The sequence below is a fragment of the Parambassis ranga genome, chromosome 9 (assembly GCF_900634625.1).
Source record: "Parambassis ranga chromosome 9, fParRan2.1, whole genome shotgun sequence".
Taxonomy (NCBI): domain Eukaryota; kingdom Metazoa; phylum Chordata; class Actinopteri; family Ambassidae; genus Parambassis; species Parambassis ranga.
This window is the reverse complement of record NC_041030.1, coordinates 9,003,725-9,022,718: the sequence shown is the minus strand read 5'-3', so window position 1 is coordinate 9,022,718 and position 18,994 is coordinate 9,003,725. Positions and strand designations below refer to the sequence as shown.

At 43.0% G+C, this 18,994-nt stretch overlaps 2 protein-coding genes across 4 annotated transcripts; both read right to left on the bottom strand.

Moving 5' to 3' along the window:
- Positions 1–80: 80 nt before the first annotated feature.
- Positions 81–11,800, bottom strand: acsl2 (acyl-CoA synthetase long chain family member 2). Of its 3 annotated transcripts, none has more exons than XM_028413899.1 (20): positions 11,707–11,800; positions 5,655–5,905; positions 5,450–5,564; positions 5,220–5,284; positions 5,044–5,145; positions 4,481–4,580; positions 3,865–4,043; positions 3,716–3,748; positions 3,458–3,509; positions 3,225–3,298; positions 2,844–2,921; positions 2,632–2,766; positions 2,415–2,549; positions 1,760–1,928; positions 1,583–1,671; positions 1,382–1,498; positions 1,164–1,307; positions 967–1,068; positions 819–890; positions 81–748 (listed from the first exon to the last, which is right to left on the bottom strand). In XM_028413899.1, the coding sequence occupies exons 2-20, from the start codon at positions 5,901–5,903 to the stop codon at positions 608–610; spliced, it is 2,151 nt and encodes a 716-aa protein (XP_028269700.1). In that variant the 5' UTR covers positions 5,904–5,905; positions 11,707–11,800; the 3' UTR covers positions 81–607. The 3 variants fall into 3 exon arrangements, with proteins under 3 accessions (XP_028269700.1, XP_028269702.1, XP_028269701.1); XM_028413901.1 differs by having other exon boundaries at positions 5,655–5,749; positions 11,707–11,746; XM_028413900.1 differs by lacking the exon at positions 11,707–11,800 and adding an exon at positions 7,189–7,283.
- An 893-nt stretch (positions 11,801–12,693) lies between these two features.
- On the bottom strand, positions 12,694–18,792 carry prkg1l (protein kinase cGMP-dependent 1, like). The gene is made up of 19 exons (XM_028413874.1): positions 18,603–18,792; positions 18,407–18,530; positions 18,063–18,229; positions 17,528–17,641; positions 16,136–16,241; positions 15,880–15,943; positions 15,540–15,617; positions 15,269–15,363; positions 15,126–15,191; positions 14,959–15,036; positions 14,782–14,878; positions 14,537–14,676; positions 14,370–14,459; positions 13,710–13,851; positions 13,461–13,624; positions 13,243–13,365; positions 13,025–13,087; positions 12,872–12,938; positions 12,694–12,777 (listed from the first exon to the last, which is right to left on the bottom strand). Exons 1-19 carry the CDS (start codon positions 18,790–18,792, stop codon positions 12,694–12,696), a joined length of 2,052 nt encoding a protein of 683 aa, XP_028269675.1.
- Between the last annotated feature and the right edge of the window lie 202 nt (positions 18,793–18,994).

Here is an 18,994-nt window from a genome sequence, read left to right as displayed (position 1 = left end):
TGTGGTCAGAGTTCTGATGGTTTTTACAAAAGTAGCAGAGTCACACAAGAGTTATTCATTACTTACGTTTATTCCTGTTCACTTTGACTTTACTGAAATTAGTCAGTTGTGTCTTGTTGAGAAAATTAGTACAAGCATCATTTACAGCATCTTTTTACAGTTCATTGAAAGGTAAAACTCCCATTAGTCTTACTGTCTCAACTGCTTATGACACCCTAAAACCATGAAACAAAGCTACAGCAACAGTGTCCACAAGTGCAAAGAGTCCCTTCTTAAGAAAAAAAGGTAACATTTCAAATGGCTGCTTTCTAATAACTTTGTGATTCTCCTCGGTAATAATTTATGATCCTCTAAAATCTCTAGTAAATCAGAGCGTTGTATTAGTGGGATTAGAACTGTAATGTAAAACTATTACTGCTAGTGTAAGGGACATGTGATCACAGGTGAGTTAAAAATTCTTTAAAGCAAAATAACGACAGTCCAAAATAAATTCACTTGTAGGTTTTAAACGAGGCAATGCAGGGTAAGTAGAACTTTCTTCCTTTCGGTCCCATTCAATTCCCTTTTACTGGGCACCAGACCCTGTAGGTAGTGACAGTGAGTGGAGTTAAATTGGTGTTTTGCTGTACATGCTTTTTATCTGTTCCTGAAAGACTCTGCGAATGTCTGCACGTCTGCTCTTCAGGGTGGGTGTCAGAAGGCCGTTGGCGATGCTGAATGTCTCTGTATGCAAATACAGGTCCTTCACCTGGAGTGATTAAAAGCAATGTGAGTAACTGTCCGACAGCATGTTTGTAACCTCAGCACAGATCACTCACTTGTTCAAAGGACTTCAGGCCTGCTTCTTTCCCCACAGCACCCATGTCCTCCAATACTGCCTTCTTCACATCCTGTGTTAAGACAGACAAAATGTTAATTTTCAAATCCATCTCAAAGGAGTTATTTAAATTGATGATTCACACGTACAGGATTTTGGCACAGCTCCTCATAGGACCCCACAAATCCCTGAACTTTAGCCCAGTGAACAAACACCTCAGGGTCAGGCACCACTATGCCTATGAGATAAGACTGGTACATACAAGAGAAAATCAAGTTTACACTCAAACATGAGCAAAAGTTTTGTGGATTTCCTAAATAGAAATGACTTTGTATGTGTGTTGTACCTGTAAACTATCTCCATGCACGAACACCTGGAGGACAGGAACACAACGCATGTAGACATTTTCTATTTTCTCTGGAGCGATGTACTCTCCCTGAGACAACTTGAAGATGTGCTTCTTTCGGTCAATGATGCGTAGCGTCCCATTCTGTGTAAAAACAAACAGTTTTAATACACAGTATAGTACAAGACGACTACAGGCTGACTAATGTCTAATCTTACTGGAAGCCACTGGCCCACATCCCCGGTGTGCAGCCAGCCATCACTGTCCAAAGCCTCAGCTGTCCTCTCTGGGTCCCTCAGGTAACCCCTGAACACACTGGGACCACGAACACAAATCTGACAGGACAAAGCAGTGACAAATGTCAACACGTACAAGTGTGGTAATATATAAAATGTGACTGAGCCTCTGCACTAGCTCACCTCTCCCTCTCCATTCTTAGCATAGTAGTTCATGTCAGGGATGTCAACCACCTTCACCGTGGCACAGGGTAAGGGAGCACCAACATGGCCTGACAGAGATATCCACACATCAGCTGAGCACAGAACGAGGGAATTGGGAATAAAACAAATATACATACAATCAGATCAGTGTTCTACCTGTGCTCCAGTCCCCCGGCATGGAGAATGTGCAGCCTGCTGTGCACTCTGTCTGGCCATAGCCCTCAAATATCAGACAGCCCAGAGTGGCTCTGAGGAAGGACAGCACAGTGGGGGAGATGGGTGCCGACGCAGTCAGGGCAAAGCGCAGATTACCTCCTAAACTGGCCTGAAACGAGAGCGTATGAAAATCTGTTAAAATACAATCATAACCTTGGTCACGTTTGCCCATCTGTATTGATCATACCAAGCCAAAATCTTTCAGTTCTTGTCTGTTACACTCCCACAAGGCCAATATGCTCCAGGTGATTTTGACACCGATTGCTGGAATAGTCGTGCCTCTCTTGTAAAGTTTGTATATAAATTTGGTGATTATTGGTAGGGCTGCTGGTTTACATGTGCCACTGTGTTAAATATTACAAAACACAGACAGTGACACCTGTAAGGCCAGAGACCTCTCCACCTTCTTTGTGGCTGCAAAAGCCATCATAGAGCTTGACCTTTTTCTTTTTTTGTTACGCAGCATCAAGGAAGGTAAACGCTGAAATTTTTGTCCAATTTTCTATTTATCTTTTACAGACATAATCAATTCTTTTAGCCATAATGATCATGCTGTCATTACAAAGCAATAAAGTGATCTACTTCAGCAGCTGACCTGGATCTTGTTGAAGACCAGTTTGTCCCACAGGCTGTTGTTGCGTACAACCCCGCTGCTGAGCTCTGCCTGCTTCCTCCTCACAGCGTAGTGAAGCAAGGCCCGTCGCAGCGGAGAGGTCACCGAACCCAGGATCTTTATAGAAATATACAAAAACAATGTTTACATCCTATTGTTCCGGTTCAGTAAATAGAAAGATGCGAGCGCATTAGCCAACCTTGTCATAGATGCGATTGAGTAAACGAGGCACAACAGGGAAGAATGTCGGTTTGAGAGTTTTAATGTCGTCCATAAGAAGAGAAATGTCCCCTTGGTAGAATCCTACTCGGGCCCCATGGCAGAACATGGAGACCTGTGACGGAAATAGATTACGTTGGGTGACTTTACACAAGACCATCACACACACTAGAAAAAAATAACATTAGGTACCTGAATCATCCTCTCAAACATGTGGGCAAGCGGCAGGTAGGAGATCGACACATCCTCCTGTTGGATCACAAAGGAACCCTGCAAGAGAAGTAAAATGAGCAAAGCACAGGGGACAGATTAAGCAGCAGCACAGGGCGAAGCCTCGCAGGCAATCAAACATGCTGTACGGCTTTTTCAACAGCAGTTAGACAGCAGAATCTTTATACAGGGGCAATTAGTTAAAGTACCTTGCAGTGACAGGGCCAATCAAACAACCAATTAATCATACCATTACACACAGCAGGAAGGGGGGGCAGCTTTAAGACACACAGACAGATGGGGAAGTGATGGTAGCTGTAAGGCTGTTCTCAATTAGACAGGGAGGTGGAAATGTAGACAGACCTCCAGGATCTTAATGACAGAGGAAGTGTTGGAGGCGATGTTGCCGTGGGTGATCATGGCTCCCTTGGGCTTCCCTGGATAAATAAACAAGACATTATTTCAGTGTACTGCTGCACAGCAAAGGAAACTACAGCGGTGCCATAAAGAGAGGTTGTTAGTGGGCACTGAAGGATATTTCTCTAATGATGTGAGTGAAGGATAATTATGGAGAGACGTATGAGATCAGACGGTACCTGTGGTTCCGCTGGTGAAGCAGACCACGGCCAGATCCTGAGGCTGGGGCGGCTACAGCAGGCAGCAATAAAATATGAGAATATGACATTGGGCTTCCTCCACTCTTAATTTAAGCCCTGTTTACAAGTGACTGTTAATGATATCTTATGGGACAGGAGCAACGATAAAGCTGTCATGCTGGCATTTAGAGGGAGCTGAGCTATTTACTTGAATCAGTTTGATGCGGTGATGTCGCAGCTGAGAGACGATAAACTCACCACAGGATCTTTGAGGTTCTGCCTTCCCAGGTCCTAAGATGTGGACAAACAGAAGTCAATTTACACATCACCATCGACAATGTGATTAAAGGGGGATTTCATTTCAAATGAGTCAGCGTTACGAAGGAGGGGACTTCCACCCGGCTCACCATGAGCTGCTCCAGTTTCAAAACCTCCACCTGGCAGGTCTTTGCCCTTTCCACGAAGGCTTGGCTGAACTCATTAAACAGAACCAAACAGGAGAGCTTTGGAGTCTCGCCTTTCTCTTTGTTCTCTAACAGTGCTGCCGCCTTCTCCTCCCGGTCACACATCACCAGAGAGATCTCGGCTGAAGCGCACACAGAGAAAGTTTGTGAAGGAATGTTCTCATCAAAGTGTGAGAAATCAGTGAAGCCTTCTGCCGGCCGCAAAGGGACGAGCAAAAACACAAACTCTACTCAAAACTAGTGGCTATTTTAAAAAAATATTATAATCAGCAATCAAATAAATGTAAATATGGCCCGTTTCAGATGTTTGTAGTCACATGAAATGTTTTTTAAACACTTTTGTTTTGATGCTTTCATTCAAATACCTTTTATAGGTAAGAGGTAAGAAAGCTGAATTTTCACTACTGATAATGATAAAAATACCAGTGATCAAGTATTTTTGTGACTCACTAAAGAATTTCCAACCTGCTCAATATATTTTCAGCTCACTGCTATTTGATTTAATGCAGACAAGCAGACAAAATTCATAGATGTTGTTTCTACATGGAGGTTTTCTCACCAAGGTTGAGAATATGGACCATCGCCTCCAGCCCCAGTGTTTCATACAGAGGCACCACCGCCATGGAGTAGGTGTAGCAGGCCAGCTCTGAGATGATCCACTGTCACCAGCAGGGGGAGACACAGCAGCACCGTTAGACCCATTATTTCCAGTTTTCACCAATTACCTGATATCGAACACTAGAGAGTTACACACAATGAATCACTTTACTATGCGTTTCCTATTTACAAACAAATAAAGCCATCCGCCAAACAGATAGCACTCAGGATACAGATTGGTCTAATGAGAGGTGAGAGGCTCTGATGGAGCAGAAAATTGTCTTTTAGTGTGCACAGGAGTGACAGAAATGCCTGATGGGTATATTAAAATAAGGACTTTGAGAGCAGACAGCTCCAACTGTTGCTGTCCTGATGACCTACATTCACTCCCAGCATCTTTCTCTCAATATGAAACAAAAATCAGATTTTAATTTAAAAGATTCACAACAACATAACACTCCTTTTCCAATAAGATCAACAATCTAATTGAAAAAGGACTATGTGTGTCTTACAGGACCTTCATACCTCTGGTCTGTTTTGTGCAAATATCCCAATAAACTGCTGCGGATTCGGCTGGCAGCCTTTAGCCAACAGCCCAGAGCCCAGCACCTGTGCTCGCTCAGCCACCTGAAGGAGACAGCAAAGATTAAACTCAGGAGTACAGCAGAGGATTAAAATAAAAAACTACAAATATGTCACGCCTCAGTGTAGGAGATCCACTGGTAGGGCTGGCCTGGCATCCTGTACCCGAGGCACGGGCCGCTTCCTGTGGGATGCAAACCAGTTGTGTAACAAAGACAGAGGAGGTTGTTGACATCCCTGACATGAACTACTATGCAAATACAGACATCTGCAAACATCATAATGTACAGTACAATGTACAGCTGTCTTCTCTACTGACAGATAATATCATAGCAATGTGTGTTCTCACCTGCGATCCTCAGGCCCCTCTGGAACATGTCAAACACTGTCCGGGTGTCATCATAGTAAAACTCCAGCAGAGTGTCATCTTTCAGAAGAGCCGATCGCCTGCAGCTGGGATCTCCCTACAACACACACCACTGTCACAAACTAATACACTTGTGTAAAAATGTTCATGAGTCTAAATAGGCCGACGGCCGCAGTAATTTACTCACAACGACAGCAACAGACTGGGCTTGTAGATCGCAGGGGGGACGCATGGGTCGAGGTCGGGTCACCAGCCAGTACGCAGTCAGGGAGGCTAGAGCTCCTAAACCCAGCAGAGAGGAGGGCGACAGATAGAGGGAGGACAGGGAGAAGGAGGACAGAGGCAGAGACGGTAAAAGACTCCGGAAGTCCTCTGATTCAGAGCCTTTGAGTCCTGTGCTTGGGCAAAGTGACTGTAGCCACTCCTGGAAATGCATAGCTGAGGAAAGAAGACCAGAAGTAAATTATATGGTGCATAAGCAACATGTTTAGCTGTGCCTCAAGAAAACTGCTAACGTGGAGAGTTTGAAAACTGCAATGATTCTAATGTGTTTGTTTTGTATTTATGCATGTTTATTATTGTTATGATTATTTCCAATATTTATGTATTTGCTGATAAATGAAAATGCCAAAATTTGTTTTTAGGTTTCAAAGATTTTCTATTGAAATTCTGCCAAAAAATTTGACTTCAACACCTTCCAGTCATTGGATTTAATCAAATCTGTTTCACCATGTGCCATTTCTTCTTCAACGATTTAATGTGGGAGGAAAACAGAAAGAGGAATGATTTTAAAATGCATTGTTACTCTTCACATTATAACTGGATCAAACCTGGAAAAAACAAAGCTTTATGGTTTAACTCTCCTATAACAACAAGGCAGGGAACAGACAATACTTCAGAGAGGCCCCAGACATGGTCTAAAAGGCAGGTAGTACTGTAAACCGGCTAACTGTCCACAACTTGGCAAGATTCAATTCGATGTGTGTCCAGAGAGCTGTTGAGAGTTTACTGGTTTCAGCGTTAAGTACACAACTGTTACAACACTGCATTGTAATACAGTGTAGCTGGCTGCTCTGCACATCAGAGCAGTGACAGGTGGAGTAATATATCATTTAGTTGTTCGTACTCTAAAATGCTACTGTCTCCACATCCTGTTTTTATTCCCTACAATCTTCTCTTTGTCAAAATTCAGAGTTTACTTCTTTCTTAAGCTTCATTCAGACAACTTGACAAGACATCTGACAGTGTCAGAGATCCTGCTTCTGAACAAATCCACCTTCCCCTGCTTTGTGGGGAGGTCCTGACATGTAACACTGGCAACTCCACCTTCTACCTCATCACCTCTGACCTCAAAGTCCTAGATGGCCGCTCTGCACATCAGTGGCAGTGACACTTCTGTGGATCGGTGTCTTCAAACCTGTTGTATTGTCGTATTTTTGCTCCTGTGTTTGTGTTGTGATCTGATATGTCACTCTGTCACTGTGACTTCCAAGGTGAATGGAACAACAACAATAACTCCACAGGTACAGATGTGTTTCCATTTTCACCCTTATACTCTTGCAGACTCACTTTTGTCAGACTTCAATCAGCTCTCTGTGGAGCCACAAAAGGCTTTATATACAACTTTTTTTTACTTGCAATACATTCACACAGCCTGTAATGTTTAAAATATATAATGCAACAACAACCAAGAGGTAAAACAAGAAGTCAAAACATCCTACCACAGGCTGAGGAGTGCGGTTTAAAGACTGAAGCACACTGGGCCACAGGCTTGGCAGCGCTCACTGAGAGAAGAAAGGGCCTGGGCTCTTTACAGAGACGGGTGATGGGTGGGTGGGGGGGGGTGAGTGGAGAGACACCAGGAAGTAATAACGATTGGCTTAACAAGAACAGGCACTGAGGTTACTCTCAGTCATGTTATGCCACTCTTTCATCCCACAGGGAGAGAAAGAGAGAGAGAGAGACTCAGGGTGAGTACAGTAGCGAGAGGCTGGTGCTGAGATGGGGTGAGGGAGGCTAAGTCCACCCCTAACGATTCCCTGCCAGAGACTTTTGTTCATATCAAAACTGAATGAATCAGGTAGAAACAGGGAGTAAACAAACTCCACTCATACAAGACTGAACCTAAAACTGCTCATTTCACCCCTCTTCAGCAAACTTCCTCCAGGAGAACAATTCACCTCACAGAATAAATCTCTCCTTTGCCACAATTACCCCCCTCCCCAAACACCCCTCAACCTCTCACCCACTTTCTCCCCCCTAAGTACCCAATAGGAGACGGGGTAACGGGTGATATCTCACCCCTCCCTCCTCTTTAATCAGGCTGTTGCCTTCAGTTCTCTGTATGGGCAAAGCGATGCCACACTCATCCTCAGAGGATTTATAATCTGCTTCAAGCACCAGTTTATTCGAACTAAAGCCGTTCATTTGCCACTTTACGCCTGCTGAAGCAACACAGCTGCTGCAGAGTCCCTTCACTAGGTAAATAAATAGGAAACAAAGGGCTTTATGAAATGTGACATCAAAAAAAATGACAGTGTGCTGTGAAGAGAGCTTCCTGAAGCCCCTTTCTGCTGCTCTCCATCCCTCCCTCCCTCCTCCCGCACCGCCATTCATTATGGCTATTGTCAGCAACCAGACAAGGACCATTGTGCTCCCAGCTTATACTCCCTGGAAGACACGAGACAAAAGAAATGACAAACACATGTGAAAATATACTGAAGCAAAACAAACGCACCTTCAGTCTGAGCCAGTTCCTGCTGGAAGGGAAAAAAAGCCTGAACGCTGCAGGGGTCACACCTAAGTTTATTCTGAGCAGTGCTTCACACAATATGTGTGAGTGACGTTTGAACAGTAACATTAGATTAAAAGTAGGTTTGGAGCAAGCGGTGTGAAACTGGAAAAGAAGTGGAACCCTACAGAGTCTATATGAAATGCCATAAAACGGCAGGAAGACAGCAAGCATGCAAGAGGCAGCCTGCATGTCTGTGCACATTTACTGCTGCTGACATGCAGAGACAGAGCCGCGCTCCACTGTGACAAACACACCAGCAACGCAGCATGTAGAAACCAAAAACTGGTTTCATCTGGCAAGATAACTTCATTCATAACGGTCGAACATTTTTTAATTCTCTTGCCATAAAATAAGTACCATTAAAAAGCAAGAGAGGAGCGTGATCGATCATCACTAATCAATATCAGGCAGACCAGACGCAGGCAGTTTTGAGACGTGTTGAAACCACATCTCAGACACCACAGATGATCGACAGATTAAAGAACATCCTCCTGCTCCCAGAAGATTAACAGTGAACAGGACTCACTCCTGGGTCAGATTAGACTGAATCCTGGCCTGCGTCTCACTATAAAGTGAGTTTGTTGTACACTTAACACACTTTTTGGACACTACGTGCATCATTTTCTCAGGACTGTTAATCGCATCATTACTGTTGCACCAACATCTACGCCAGCTTAGACATATCGATCCATGATGCTACACCGCTTTTCATGATGCATCATGGGAGTTCCTTATGGGGTTTAATGATTCTTACTGCACATTTGGATAACACTATGAAATGGCAATCTCACTATGCGATAAAAATAAAATGAGACACAGATGTCATCAATATCTTATTGACTTCAGCTTTATCCTTCCACAACATCTACCTGTGCAGCTCGTCTTTAGCAGAAAGAGGCTGAAACAACTGCAGTTTGCTGTCCTGTGTTCATTTATAAGTACATGTAAAATGTCCTAATCTGGGTGCAGCTCCTCAATATGTTTGTATTTGTCAACATCATCAACCATGGTTGTAAAGCAAAAGCAGTAAGCACAGGGCCTTTGTAGAGGAGGGGTGTGAAGGCAATTTCCTGCATGTGTAAAACTGGCAGTGGTGAAGTTGTAAAGAGTGCCTGACTGTAATGACAGGCGCTGAAAGCAACATTCTTACATAGAATATGTCCTTGAATTACACGGAGAGTGAGAAATGGTTGTGTACGGCAGCTTTCAGAGCTGTTGAAGAGATGCCTTTTTTAAATGGAGGAGAGAGAGGTCACAGCATTTTGTGGCCGCACCAGCAGCAGCAGCAGCAGTGAAGTCTGCACGCGCTCCATGTGATCAGAGAAGGGAATGGTCTGACCCAGAGCTGCAAAACTGACACGTGAGGCCGGCCGGGCAGGCAGCGAGGGGAAATGAGCAAAAAAACAGAAAGAATGAAACACTCTGCTCCTTTCTGGCTGTGATTCCCAAATGAAGCGTGAAGAACAGACACACACACACTTGGTTACAATTACTCATAGAGAAAGACCTCACATCCTGCACGTAGAGAGCACCTCCAGTTTCCAGAGGATGGCCATGAGTCTCAGGGTCTCCGATTTACTTGAAACCAATCACAATTCTTCAACTCAAACCAACATTTGGGAACTTTTTCCCCAGGCCTCAAGGTTTTAGTTTAACTTAACCAAGCAGCACCAGGTTCAAACATCTCTATGCAAAGCCAAACATAGTGTATGTCACTTATGAATCAGTCGGTGAATCCTGCAGGCTCAACTGTCACAGTGTAACAGTCAACCACACAAAGAGGGTGCCACAGAGATGGCGCTCTGCCATGTGGACAACTCCAAACATGTTGCATGTCTAAACACCTCGATAGGTAAAAACGTAAAAAAAGACACAATTCCCAACAAAAATAAAAGACAAAGGATAGCAGAAGAGGAGGAAGACATGGTGTGTGATTTCAGAAAAAGAATGTCAGAAATCCTGCAGTTCAGGGGAGAAACTGTCTCTAACCACAATTATCCTTAGCTTGGACCAAATACCACATCACTATGCTTAAATTCACAACAACACACAAGTGGACTGCAGATTTTTGACTAAAGGAATTTGAAAGCACCTCGTTACATTCAGGTTCTACAAAATCAGAAGATGTGAGTTAGGGTTCAGGTGAGGTTGTAGCCTGAAGAAAGTACTTTTATTTTACAGGTTTTTTTCTGCACAACTTATCAAAATATAGTAAACACAAATAAATAACTAAACCTCCGATGGTTACATTATTCATAACTAAAAACATGCATTTTTATCATTGTGAAGTGTCAGCATATTTATCTGTTGTTTAGGGTCTGATTCTTTCTTTCTTTTTTCTTTATAGGCTATGATAACCTAATATTCTTGGGCATATAGTTTGAATGATAGAATTTGTGCTCAAAGACAAAATATTCACTGTTTCATCCCATATGTGAAATAGATGTAATCCGATAAGAGTAAATATCAATGCTGAGCTGATATTTAATTTATGTATATATATATATATATATATATATATATATATATAGATAGGAGAGGAGGATAGAGGTGTGATATGTGTGATGTGTTTAAACTTGAATATTTTAATATTTCCTCTATGTTCTCTGTGTTTACAAAGCAAAACTACATGTTGTCCTGATGTGTAAGTCAGACACTCAATGGTGACCTGCTGATCTGGGGACAGTGACAATGGAGGAAGCTGATAGACATGAACGCTTAAACCTAAAGACACAGTGCACTTTACAAACTTTACAGACTTGCATTGTTAAACATTAAGCATACACGCTCTCATGCAAGGTATGCACCACCACTACACCTGACAGATCTGATTGGGATTCTGAATGCAGTGGGCCTAACACTGGACATTTGCACCAGTTAACATGAGTTTTTCTATGCTTTGAGGATCAGCTGTGTCTGGAATCACCCAGCCCTCCACCACTCACTCTCAGCATGATGTGTCTACATTGGCGACGTCCTTCTGATTGAATAACACTGATGTGTGTTTTCACAGGTATCCAATAAAACACATGAAAACTTTGATGCAGCTTTCAGTGTATTTTGTGTGACTTATTTGCTTTTAATTGATCATAAGTAGCGTAGTAGACAAAGTTCAAGCAAAGTGCTGTGAGAACTTGACACATGGCAAGATTACAACGAATCACTCCATTAAATGTATTAAGCTGTGCCGATGTGCTCATCTCTGCAGCATGTTGCTCCTCCAGGCAGTAAACTCTTTAAAACTTCATGTAACAGTTAACAGATTGATTCATCCTCACTGCAGCAAACCTCTCTGCTCGGCAGCCTGGAGAATCAGCGAGCTGCTGCCAAACTTTTCTTCTGTTTAGACGGGGATCTGAGCCTCCTTAGTCTGTCTGAAAGTTTGATTACGGACCTGAGACAAGTGAAAACAACAGAGAAGAAGAAAGACACAAATGAAACGTACCTGAGTGGAACGCAGGAATGTAAATGTCCCCTGATTGCGGTCCTCAGTTATAACTACTTCAACAGATCCATCGAAATGCGTGCACGCGTCCAGCTGCACACAGTGCGCCGCTCCTTCCTGTCAACACCTTGAAAGTAAAACACTGCTGGAATCTGCGAAAAGTGAGTGACACATACCGCAGAAAATAGCCATCCACACCACCGAGTTAAAACCAAGAAAGAAGTAAAAAAAAACTAATACAATGCAAAACTAGCCTACATAACTCACCCAAATCATTTAAAAACAAACAATCAGGGTTTTTCTTGTTAGTTAGCATTTAGGAAATCCAGACTACATGACAGGGGATCAATGCCTGCATAAAGTGCTGTTAAATATCTCCCATACGCTACTTTGTTTAATGAAAGCTAAAGTGGAACAAATAGACCCTGCAAACTGAAAGTGAACTGCATTTAAAATGATATAAGTATAAAAGGTCTGTATGGTATTCTTATTAAAGTATCGGGCTACTTTATATTCACTTCATGTAGATTCTAATAAACTATAAAATGTAAAATATATGCTTAAAATCAGCCTACAGCGTTAGATGGTCGCTTTATTTTGAAATCGAAGTCACACAACTTCCTGTGAATTTCCTCACTTCCTGAGCTTTGATTCTTTTGTGCGGGACTGGGCAGACGCTGACGTCACTTTTTAATTGCTCTCATGCATTTGACAGGCCAATCCTCACCAAAATGACTCACTGAAAGAAGAAGGAGACTGTATGACGTGTCCTGTTTGTTTAATAACTTATTAACACATTGTTGTTTGTGGAGATTTCACATAAAAACAGTCTGAAGTTCAACAGAGGAGGCAGCATGGTTCATTATCAAACAATATGTGCAGGGACGGACACTGTGGAAAATATTTTGTTGTCTGAAAATATAATCAAATCGCAAGGTCAGTGAACCACTGGTGAAGACTAAACCTGAAAGTGATGAAGATTTCTAATCAGAAATCATCCCAGCCTGTGCACAGCTCCGCCGAGTCCTCAGCATAGAGAGCACATGCACTGCTGTCTACACGATGCTTCATCTGAAGGACAGGAAGAAAAATCAACATCAGGCTAGTGAAGCAGCTCCACTCGTTGCATCAAAACAAAACAATTATCAAGCCAAACTGATCTTACTTTAGGAATCACCGGAGGGATTAACGTTCCTTTACAAAGTCCGTCCCAGTTGAATCCTTCAAACCATCTGAATAAAAACAGAGAATCATCACACGGTCTCTCCACACTCAGGCCTGAATGTTTTTCTTCGGTGTAATAAATCCATCCTCTTACTTGTGCTTCTGAATGTCCTTGGCCCCGTTTCTCTGACTGCCCAGTCTCTCTGAGGGATTGCTCCTTGGTGATGGAAAGCAAACAAGAAAACATGGATAAATAAACTATGAATGAATAATCAGATTCTCTTATTCAAGAGGTGACATATCAGACAGACAGGAAAAAAATAAAACAATACAGAAACAGTGGGTGTGTTTTCTGTGTATCTGTGTTTGCACCTGCACAGTTTCTTTATGAGAGAGGAGGCACTTTTGCTGATGGTTTTTGGGAAGTCGATCTGATCAATGCCACGAGTGGTTGCAGTAAGAATCTTCATCGGGTCTGCGCAGCCAAATGGCAGCCTGCACAGGAACACATGAGCTGATCACCGTAACCTTTATCTAACCAAATTAGCTTATAAGTAGAAGGCCGGACTGCACAACACTGTGAAGCTTACCCACCACTCAGAAGTTCAAACACAAAAACGCCCAGTGACCAGAGGTCAGCAGACACACTGTGGCCTTTGCTGAGGATGATTTCAGGTGCCATGTAACCCAGTGTACCACAGAACGTCCAGGTTTTCTTACCCACCTCCAGCTTCTTCAGACACCTGGAGCCAATCTATGAGACAGATGCCACTGCGTTAATGCTGCCTAAAACTCAACAGAAATAATGTGTAATCTGATATGATGGCTAAACGTCACACCAGTTTTGCATAACCATGCTCATCCAGAACAACATTTTCAGGCTTGACGTCTCTGTAGACGACACCCTGAGAGTGAAGGAAGGTCAACGCTTCAACGACACAGGCTGTGTAGAACCTGGTGCTGCACTCATCCAAATGTCCTCTGAAAAAGGAAGAAGAGCAGAAGATGTTACACTGGGGGGGGGGGGGGGGTTGGGTGATGGTAGAAACAGCAGTGTGAGCAGGACAGGATAAATGCATGAACATGTTCCTGGGAGATACCCATCTCTGTGGAAGTGTCAATGGTTATCTGGGAGGTGACAGTGACTGGCCTTTCAGGAAGGGACGGTTGTCCAGGCAACCCACCATGCTTTGAGAAAGACTACGCTCCCCTTGTGTTACCACTGCATCCTGATAGACAGCTTTGGGTGATAATTGGCTGACATCCATTCTCTGTATTGTGCTGACTATTGCTCACTGGCGTCATACTTTGTGTTTAAAGAATTCAAGACAAGAGCTCATCTCCTTCCACCTTAGACCACAACCCTCACTGACAGATCATCATCATTTTTTTCAGAAGTCCGTGTGATGACAGTCAGACGTAGGTCTTTATGGACCATAAATATTTTCTCAACATGATGAAAGTGATCTCTGATCATTGATTTCCTTTAGATTACTCACTTGTCTTTGAGTAGAGAGGATAAATCCCCACCAAGACATGCTTCTGTCAAAATATACCAGCACTCGGCATCTCTGAATGTTTTATGTATCCTGTAGTAAAAGAGATATATTAGACGACTAACATGTCACTAAGACATCATTAATTAGATAACAGCTGAATGAGACACCTGACTATGAATGGACAATGGGCCTCCATTAGGATGCGGCCTTCTCTCTGGATGTGCTCTCGCTGCCCGTTGTTAAGGACAAGCTTCTTCTCAAGGACTCTCATAGCAAAAAGACACTTGCTGTTGCTTTTTAGTCGCACCTGACAGATGGAAATCAATATATTTCATTACAGAAACATGGAATCACAATGAGGCAGCAGCACAGCGGATCAGTGTCATTATTAGTTATCTGCTACAATGCTCACCAGGTCTACGTGACCAAACTCCCCGACTCCCAGAGTGCAAATGATCTGAAAATCGCTTAAGGATGAAGAAAAGAGGAGGGAGGAATCCACGTCTGACCTGCTCACAGGGGAAATGTCAGTGAGCTGGTGTCCTGAGTTTCCTCCAGGTGCAAATAAAACTGCTCCAATGCTGCTCACCCAACTTTGGATTCCTTGTTTTGCTGCACCTCTTGACGACAGTCAAAAACCAGTCCATCGATAATTTGTTTGAAAGTCCTGAAACAGAACAGTTAAAAGAGTGTAATGTATCTGATGTGTTAGTACACACATCATTAATGATCATAGTTAGTGTCATTAACACTCACTCTCTGTCTATTATCAAACACGTTACGTCTCCCACAGCCATCACATTCACAGACCGAACGTCCTCTCTAAAGAAAGTGCCGAGATATCATCAATGCGAAGCATAATTTCCCACAGATCATCCTGTTAATGATGTTCTTCTCACCCCCACAGAGCCTTTTCTCCAAACCACTGTCTGTCAGACAGCTCAGAGAGGACTGTCTGCTCCTCATGCCCCGGCTTCTTTTCTGTGACTTTCACCTGAAAAATGCAAAATGAACACAAGTAAAGAAAGAGAGCTAATGGTGCAAGCGATGCAGAAAAGTCAATCACCACCATCTCCATCAAAGCCATTTCTAAAGCTACTCTGACATTTCGTCCTTCACAATCTAAGCCCCATTTCATCTGTGCGGCAGGCGCAGAGAATCAAACTTTACCTGGCCTTTGCTAATGATGTAAAAGGTGTCTCCTGCGGCCCCTTGTCGAATGATGTAATCACTGTCAGTGTAATGTGTCTGTGGAAGATAAATGGCAGAAAGTGGAGCAAACGGTGAAAAAAAAAGAGAATTAAATGTCAGAATTAAAAGTACCAGCTCCAGATATAAGGAAGGATTCATTCAGAGTCACTGCACATGCTTTTCTGCAACACAAAGAAGGCTGAAAATGGCCCTTCAGTCTGCACACATGGGCTACAGTTTGCATTCTATCTGAAGAACAGTGACAATATTTCACTTTGTCTATTATCAAGCATGTAATGTGTATTTTTGCTGACAGTACCTCTTCCATTAGATCAGACATTTTCATGATGACTTCCTCTGGCAGTGACTGAAGGAAAGGAACGCTGCACACAGGTACAAAAGAAGATGTGAAACGGCTCATTTTCTGCAGTTCATTGGTGTGTAAGCATATTGTTCTCAGATCCAGAATTATTTTGAATGACCACCAAAAGGAGCCTTGTGATATTGTTGGAAAACAAAGCAGCTTGTTTGGAGCCCACTGCGTATCAAATCAAGTGTGTCGGCCTGATGTTCACCTGCTAAGCAGCTCCACTGAGTGAGAGAGGTGCTGGAGACCACTCTGCATAAGGATGGTCTGGTAGCTCTTGCGATCGATAACCCACAGCTTGCTGTCTGTTTGTGCTGCAGATCAAAGGACAGAGGCACCGATAGTGATAAAGGTCATGTTAGTGACTCTGGCACTCAGGTGGAAACAAGACTCAAAGACACATGTCTGGGATGGACGTGCAATAAAGGAAGTAGCAGGCAGAAAGCAGGCTGAGGCTGTATGTGGGTATTTTTGTTACAGAGAATAGTAAATCTAATCTTATTTCCTTTGCCATAATTACCCTCTTTTTTATAACTGGGCTTGAAAAAGGGTGCTGTAAATTAATAATGACCCATATTGATTGGTTCACTGAAGCTTCCTGCAAATGGAAGTAGATATCCTTGAGACAGTCTAATTAGATCTGATAATACGGCGCAGCCCTGATGTATCTATCTCTCTGTTTGGATAGACACTTCTTCACTGCCATAAGAGTACAGCAGCTTTATCAAAACCTGATTTTTACATCTATCTGGTGCCCCAGATATGTTTGAAAAGTAAAATTCTGCCCTCAAAGGGCGCTTTTCTGACACCTTCTCCAGCAGCTTTTTATTTTCTCACGCTGAACATCCGATACCTGATGATGATGATGCCTGGTTTTCACCTGCACCTTTATCACTGTCACAATGAAAGAGCCCATACAAGCAAAAGCTGTATTGATGGAATGAAAGAAAAGGCAATTTCAGGTCAGGAAGGAGATCAACGCAGAAGGGCCTGAACAAATCCAAAGGGAAGGGCTGACAGAAATGGACAGAGAACAAAAAAACAGTTCCAGCATGAGCACACGGGAAGTGTGGAGCAGTAAATCAAAAACGTCTGACTTGTTGGAAGATAAAGAAAGCCATGTAAAAAAAAGAGGAATGAGGGTACTTTGGGACCAAACAAGACAAATATACTAAGCCATTTCCACAGCCTATTTATGAGCGAAACCAGGTCAGGTGGTGTGCTGAGAGAGTGTCTCCCACAGGACTCGCTGTGATCCGATGCTAGAAGCAAGCGACAGCACACTTTCTATTTCTTAAGCAATATCACACATTTGTCTGGCAATCTTTCAGTAAATATTACTTGCTAAAATTTTGTTAAATTACAGGGAGGAGATGAGGAGCTGAGCCAGATGCAGCAATGTTTTAAATTCCCCCACATCCCTGAGAAAAACCGTTTGAAGCTGCTGTGTCTTTGATTTTAAATTCAACAGACATCTTCTATCTACGACCACTTCTTCTGATGTTCTCTTAACCGAGAATTATTTAGATCCCCACCAAAATGAACCACGGTGAAATGCCAGCAGGCTGACTGCACACAAACCAAGAAGGTGCTTTGATACCTGAGACAGAGAAGGAATGGGTGCAGTTGTAGAGGAGTGCTAGCTCCCCAAACATGTCCTCAGGCTCCACCGTGAGCACCTTCAGTCCATCTTTTGTCATATCCAGCCTCCCTTCTGTTAACAAACACACATTCAGAGAAGAAGTAGCATCATGTGCCGGATTAGAGACAGACACACAACAGGTAAACAATCTCTGGAATCAAGGAAGAGACACTCTTTATATTATACATGCAGCCAAGATTCCTCAGTGCAATCAAACACTGATGAACTCTGCGTCCTGTGCAAAGCAGAGTCTCTTGTCTGTTCAGGTTCACATTGACATTTTAGCAGAAAACATCAGGTCACTTGTTGCTCCCCTAAGTGCCTCCTCTCCTTTCCTGCTCAAATATGCACCTGTTACATCACCAATACCTCAGAAGAGGTTATCTAATCACATATTATTAAAGATATACAGATGATAAAAACAAATCATTTTATCAGGCAACTGTCATCTCAGGGAAATCTTATTAATATCCACAACAGGAAAATAATTTACCTTCTAACACGTACGCCTGAGCACTGACTGTCCCCTCCTGAATGACATAGCAGCCCTGATTGATGGTGGTGCGATACATGCAGGCGATGATGGCTCTGACTTCCCCTTCGTCAAGGTTCTTCAACAAATCATTTTTCAAAAAGGCTGCCTGAATCAGCCTCTGAGACCTGAACACACAAATGCATCAGACACTGATGTAACATTCAAGGACACATTATTAAACACTTTAAATGCAGTATGGAAAGCTGCAAGGTTTAAAAAATGATTAATAAACATTAAAATCTGACTGCTTAAGAGGATTTCTCTCTTAGAACAGAAGCTATAGGAACACTGTGCGCTCTTACTCGTGGCTTTTGTCACAGCTTCTGTGTGAAACCATGGCGAGAGTTACAGGGTCCAGACTGAAGGGCTCACAAATGACTGTCAGTTTTTTGGCTCTCTGGTTGTCCTCAATCTGAGCTGAGCCAGCTGGAGGAAAAATAAACCTGTGAGTCAGGATTCAGGCTTGTGCTACTTGTTGATGTTAAAAGCATCATGTACCTTCGCTGACTGCAGAAGGTCCTGGGAGGGACACAGTGGTTCTGTAGCGATCCAGTTCTTCCTGCAGTCTCCGAATGAGTTCGTCCTTTGTGTCCAACTCCAGCTCCAATTCATCAATTAATGTGTCCCTCTGGCGGAGCTCCTCAATCTTCAGCTGCAGGGCAAATTGGAGGTCCCGAAGTGTTCCCATTTCCTGCAAACAGTAGGCAAAGATGTATATTTCTACACCCAGTATAGAATGGGTCCAGCAGTCTGACTTCTGTTACATCAGTTTATAGGTCCTTTCTGGATAGAAACACAGACAAGAACATGCTTTGTACACATTACATTAATATATATAATGCATATTTCCTGGTGTAGGTAGGTATAGACTTTTAGCCATGAATAAAAAT

Bases quoted from the DNA above. Each gene is read 5' to 3' on its own strand.
- acsl2 (XM_028413899.1), bottom strand. From the start codon at position 5,903: ATGCATTTCCAGGAGTGGCTACAGTCACTTTGCCCAAGCACAGGACTC. The intron at 5,285-5,449 runs GTGAGAACACAC...TGCATCCCACAG, and splicing joins GAGGGGCCTGAGGATCGCAG to GAAGCGGCCCGTGCCTCGGG. The intron at 1,929-2,414 runs GTCAGCTGCTGA...CTCTCGTTTCAG, and splicing joins TGGTCTTCAACAAGATCCAG to GCCAGTTTAGGAGGTAATCT.
- prkg1l (XM_028413874.1), bottom strand. From the start codon at position 18,792: ATGGGAACACTTCGGGACCTCCAATTTGCCCTGCAGCTGAAGATTGAG. The intron at 16,242-17,527 runs GTATCAAAGCAC...TTTGATCTGCAG, and splicing joins CCATTCCTTCTCTGTCTCAG to CACAAACAGACAGCAAGCTG. The intron at 13,852-14,369 runs GTGAGTAATCTA...TTCCTTTTTCAG, and splicing joins TCCTCTCTACTCAAAGACAA to AGGACATTTGGATGAGTGCA.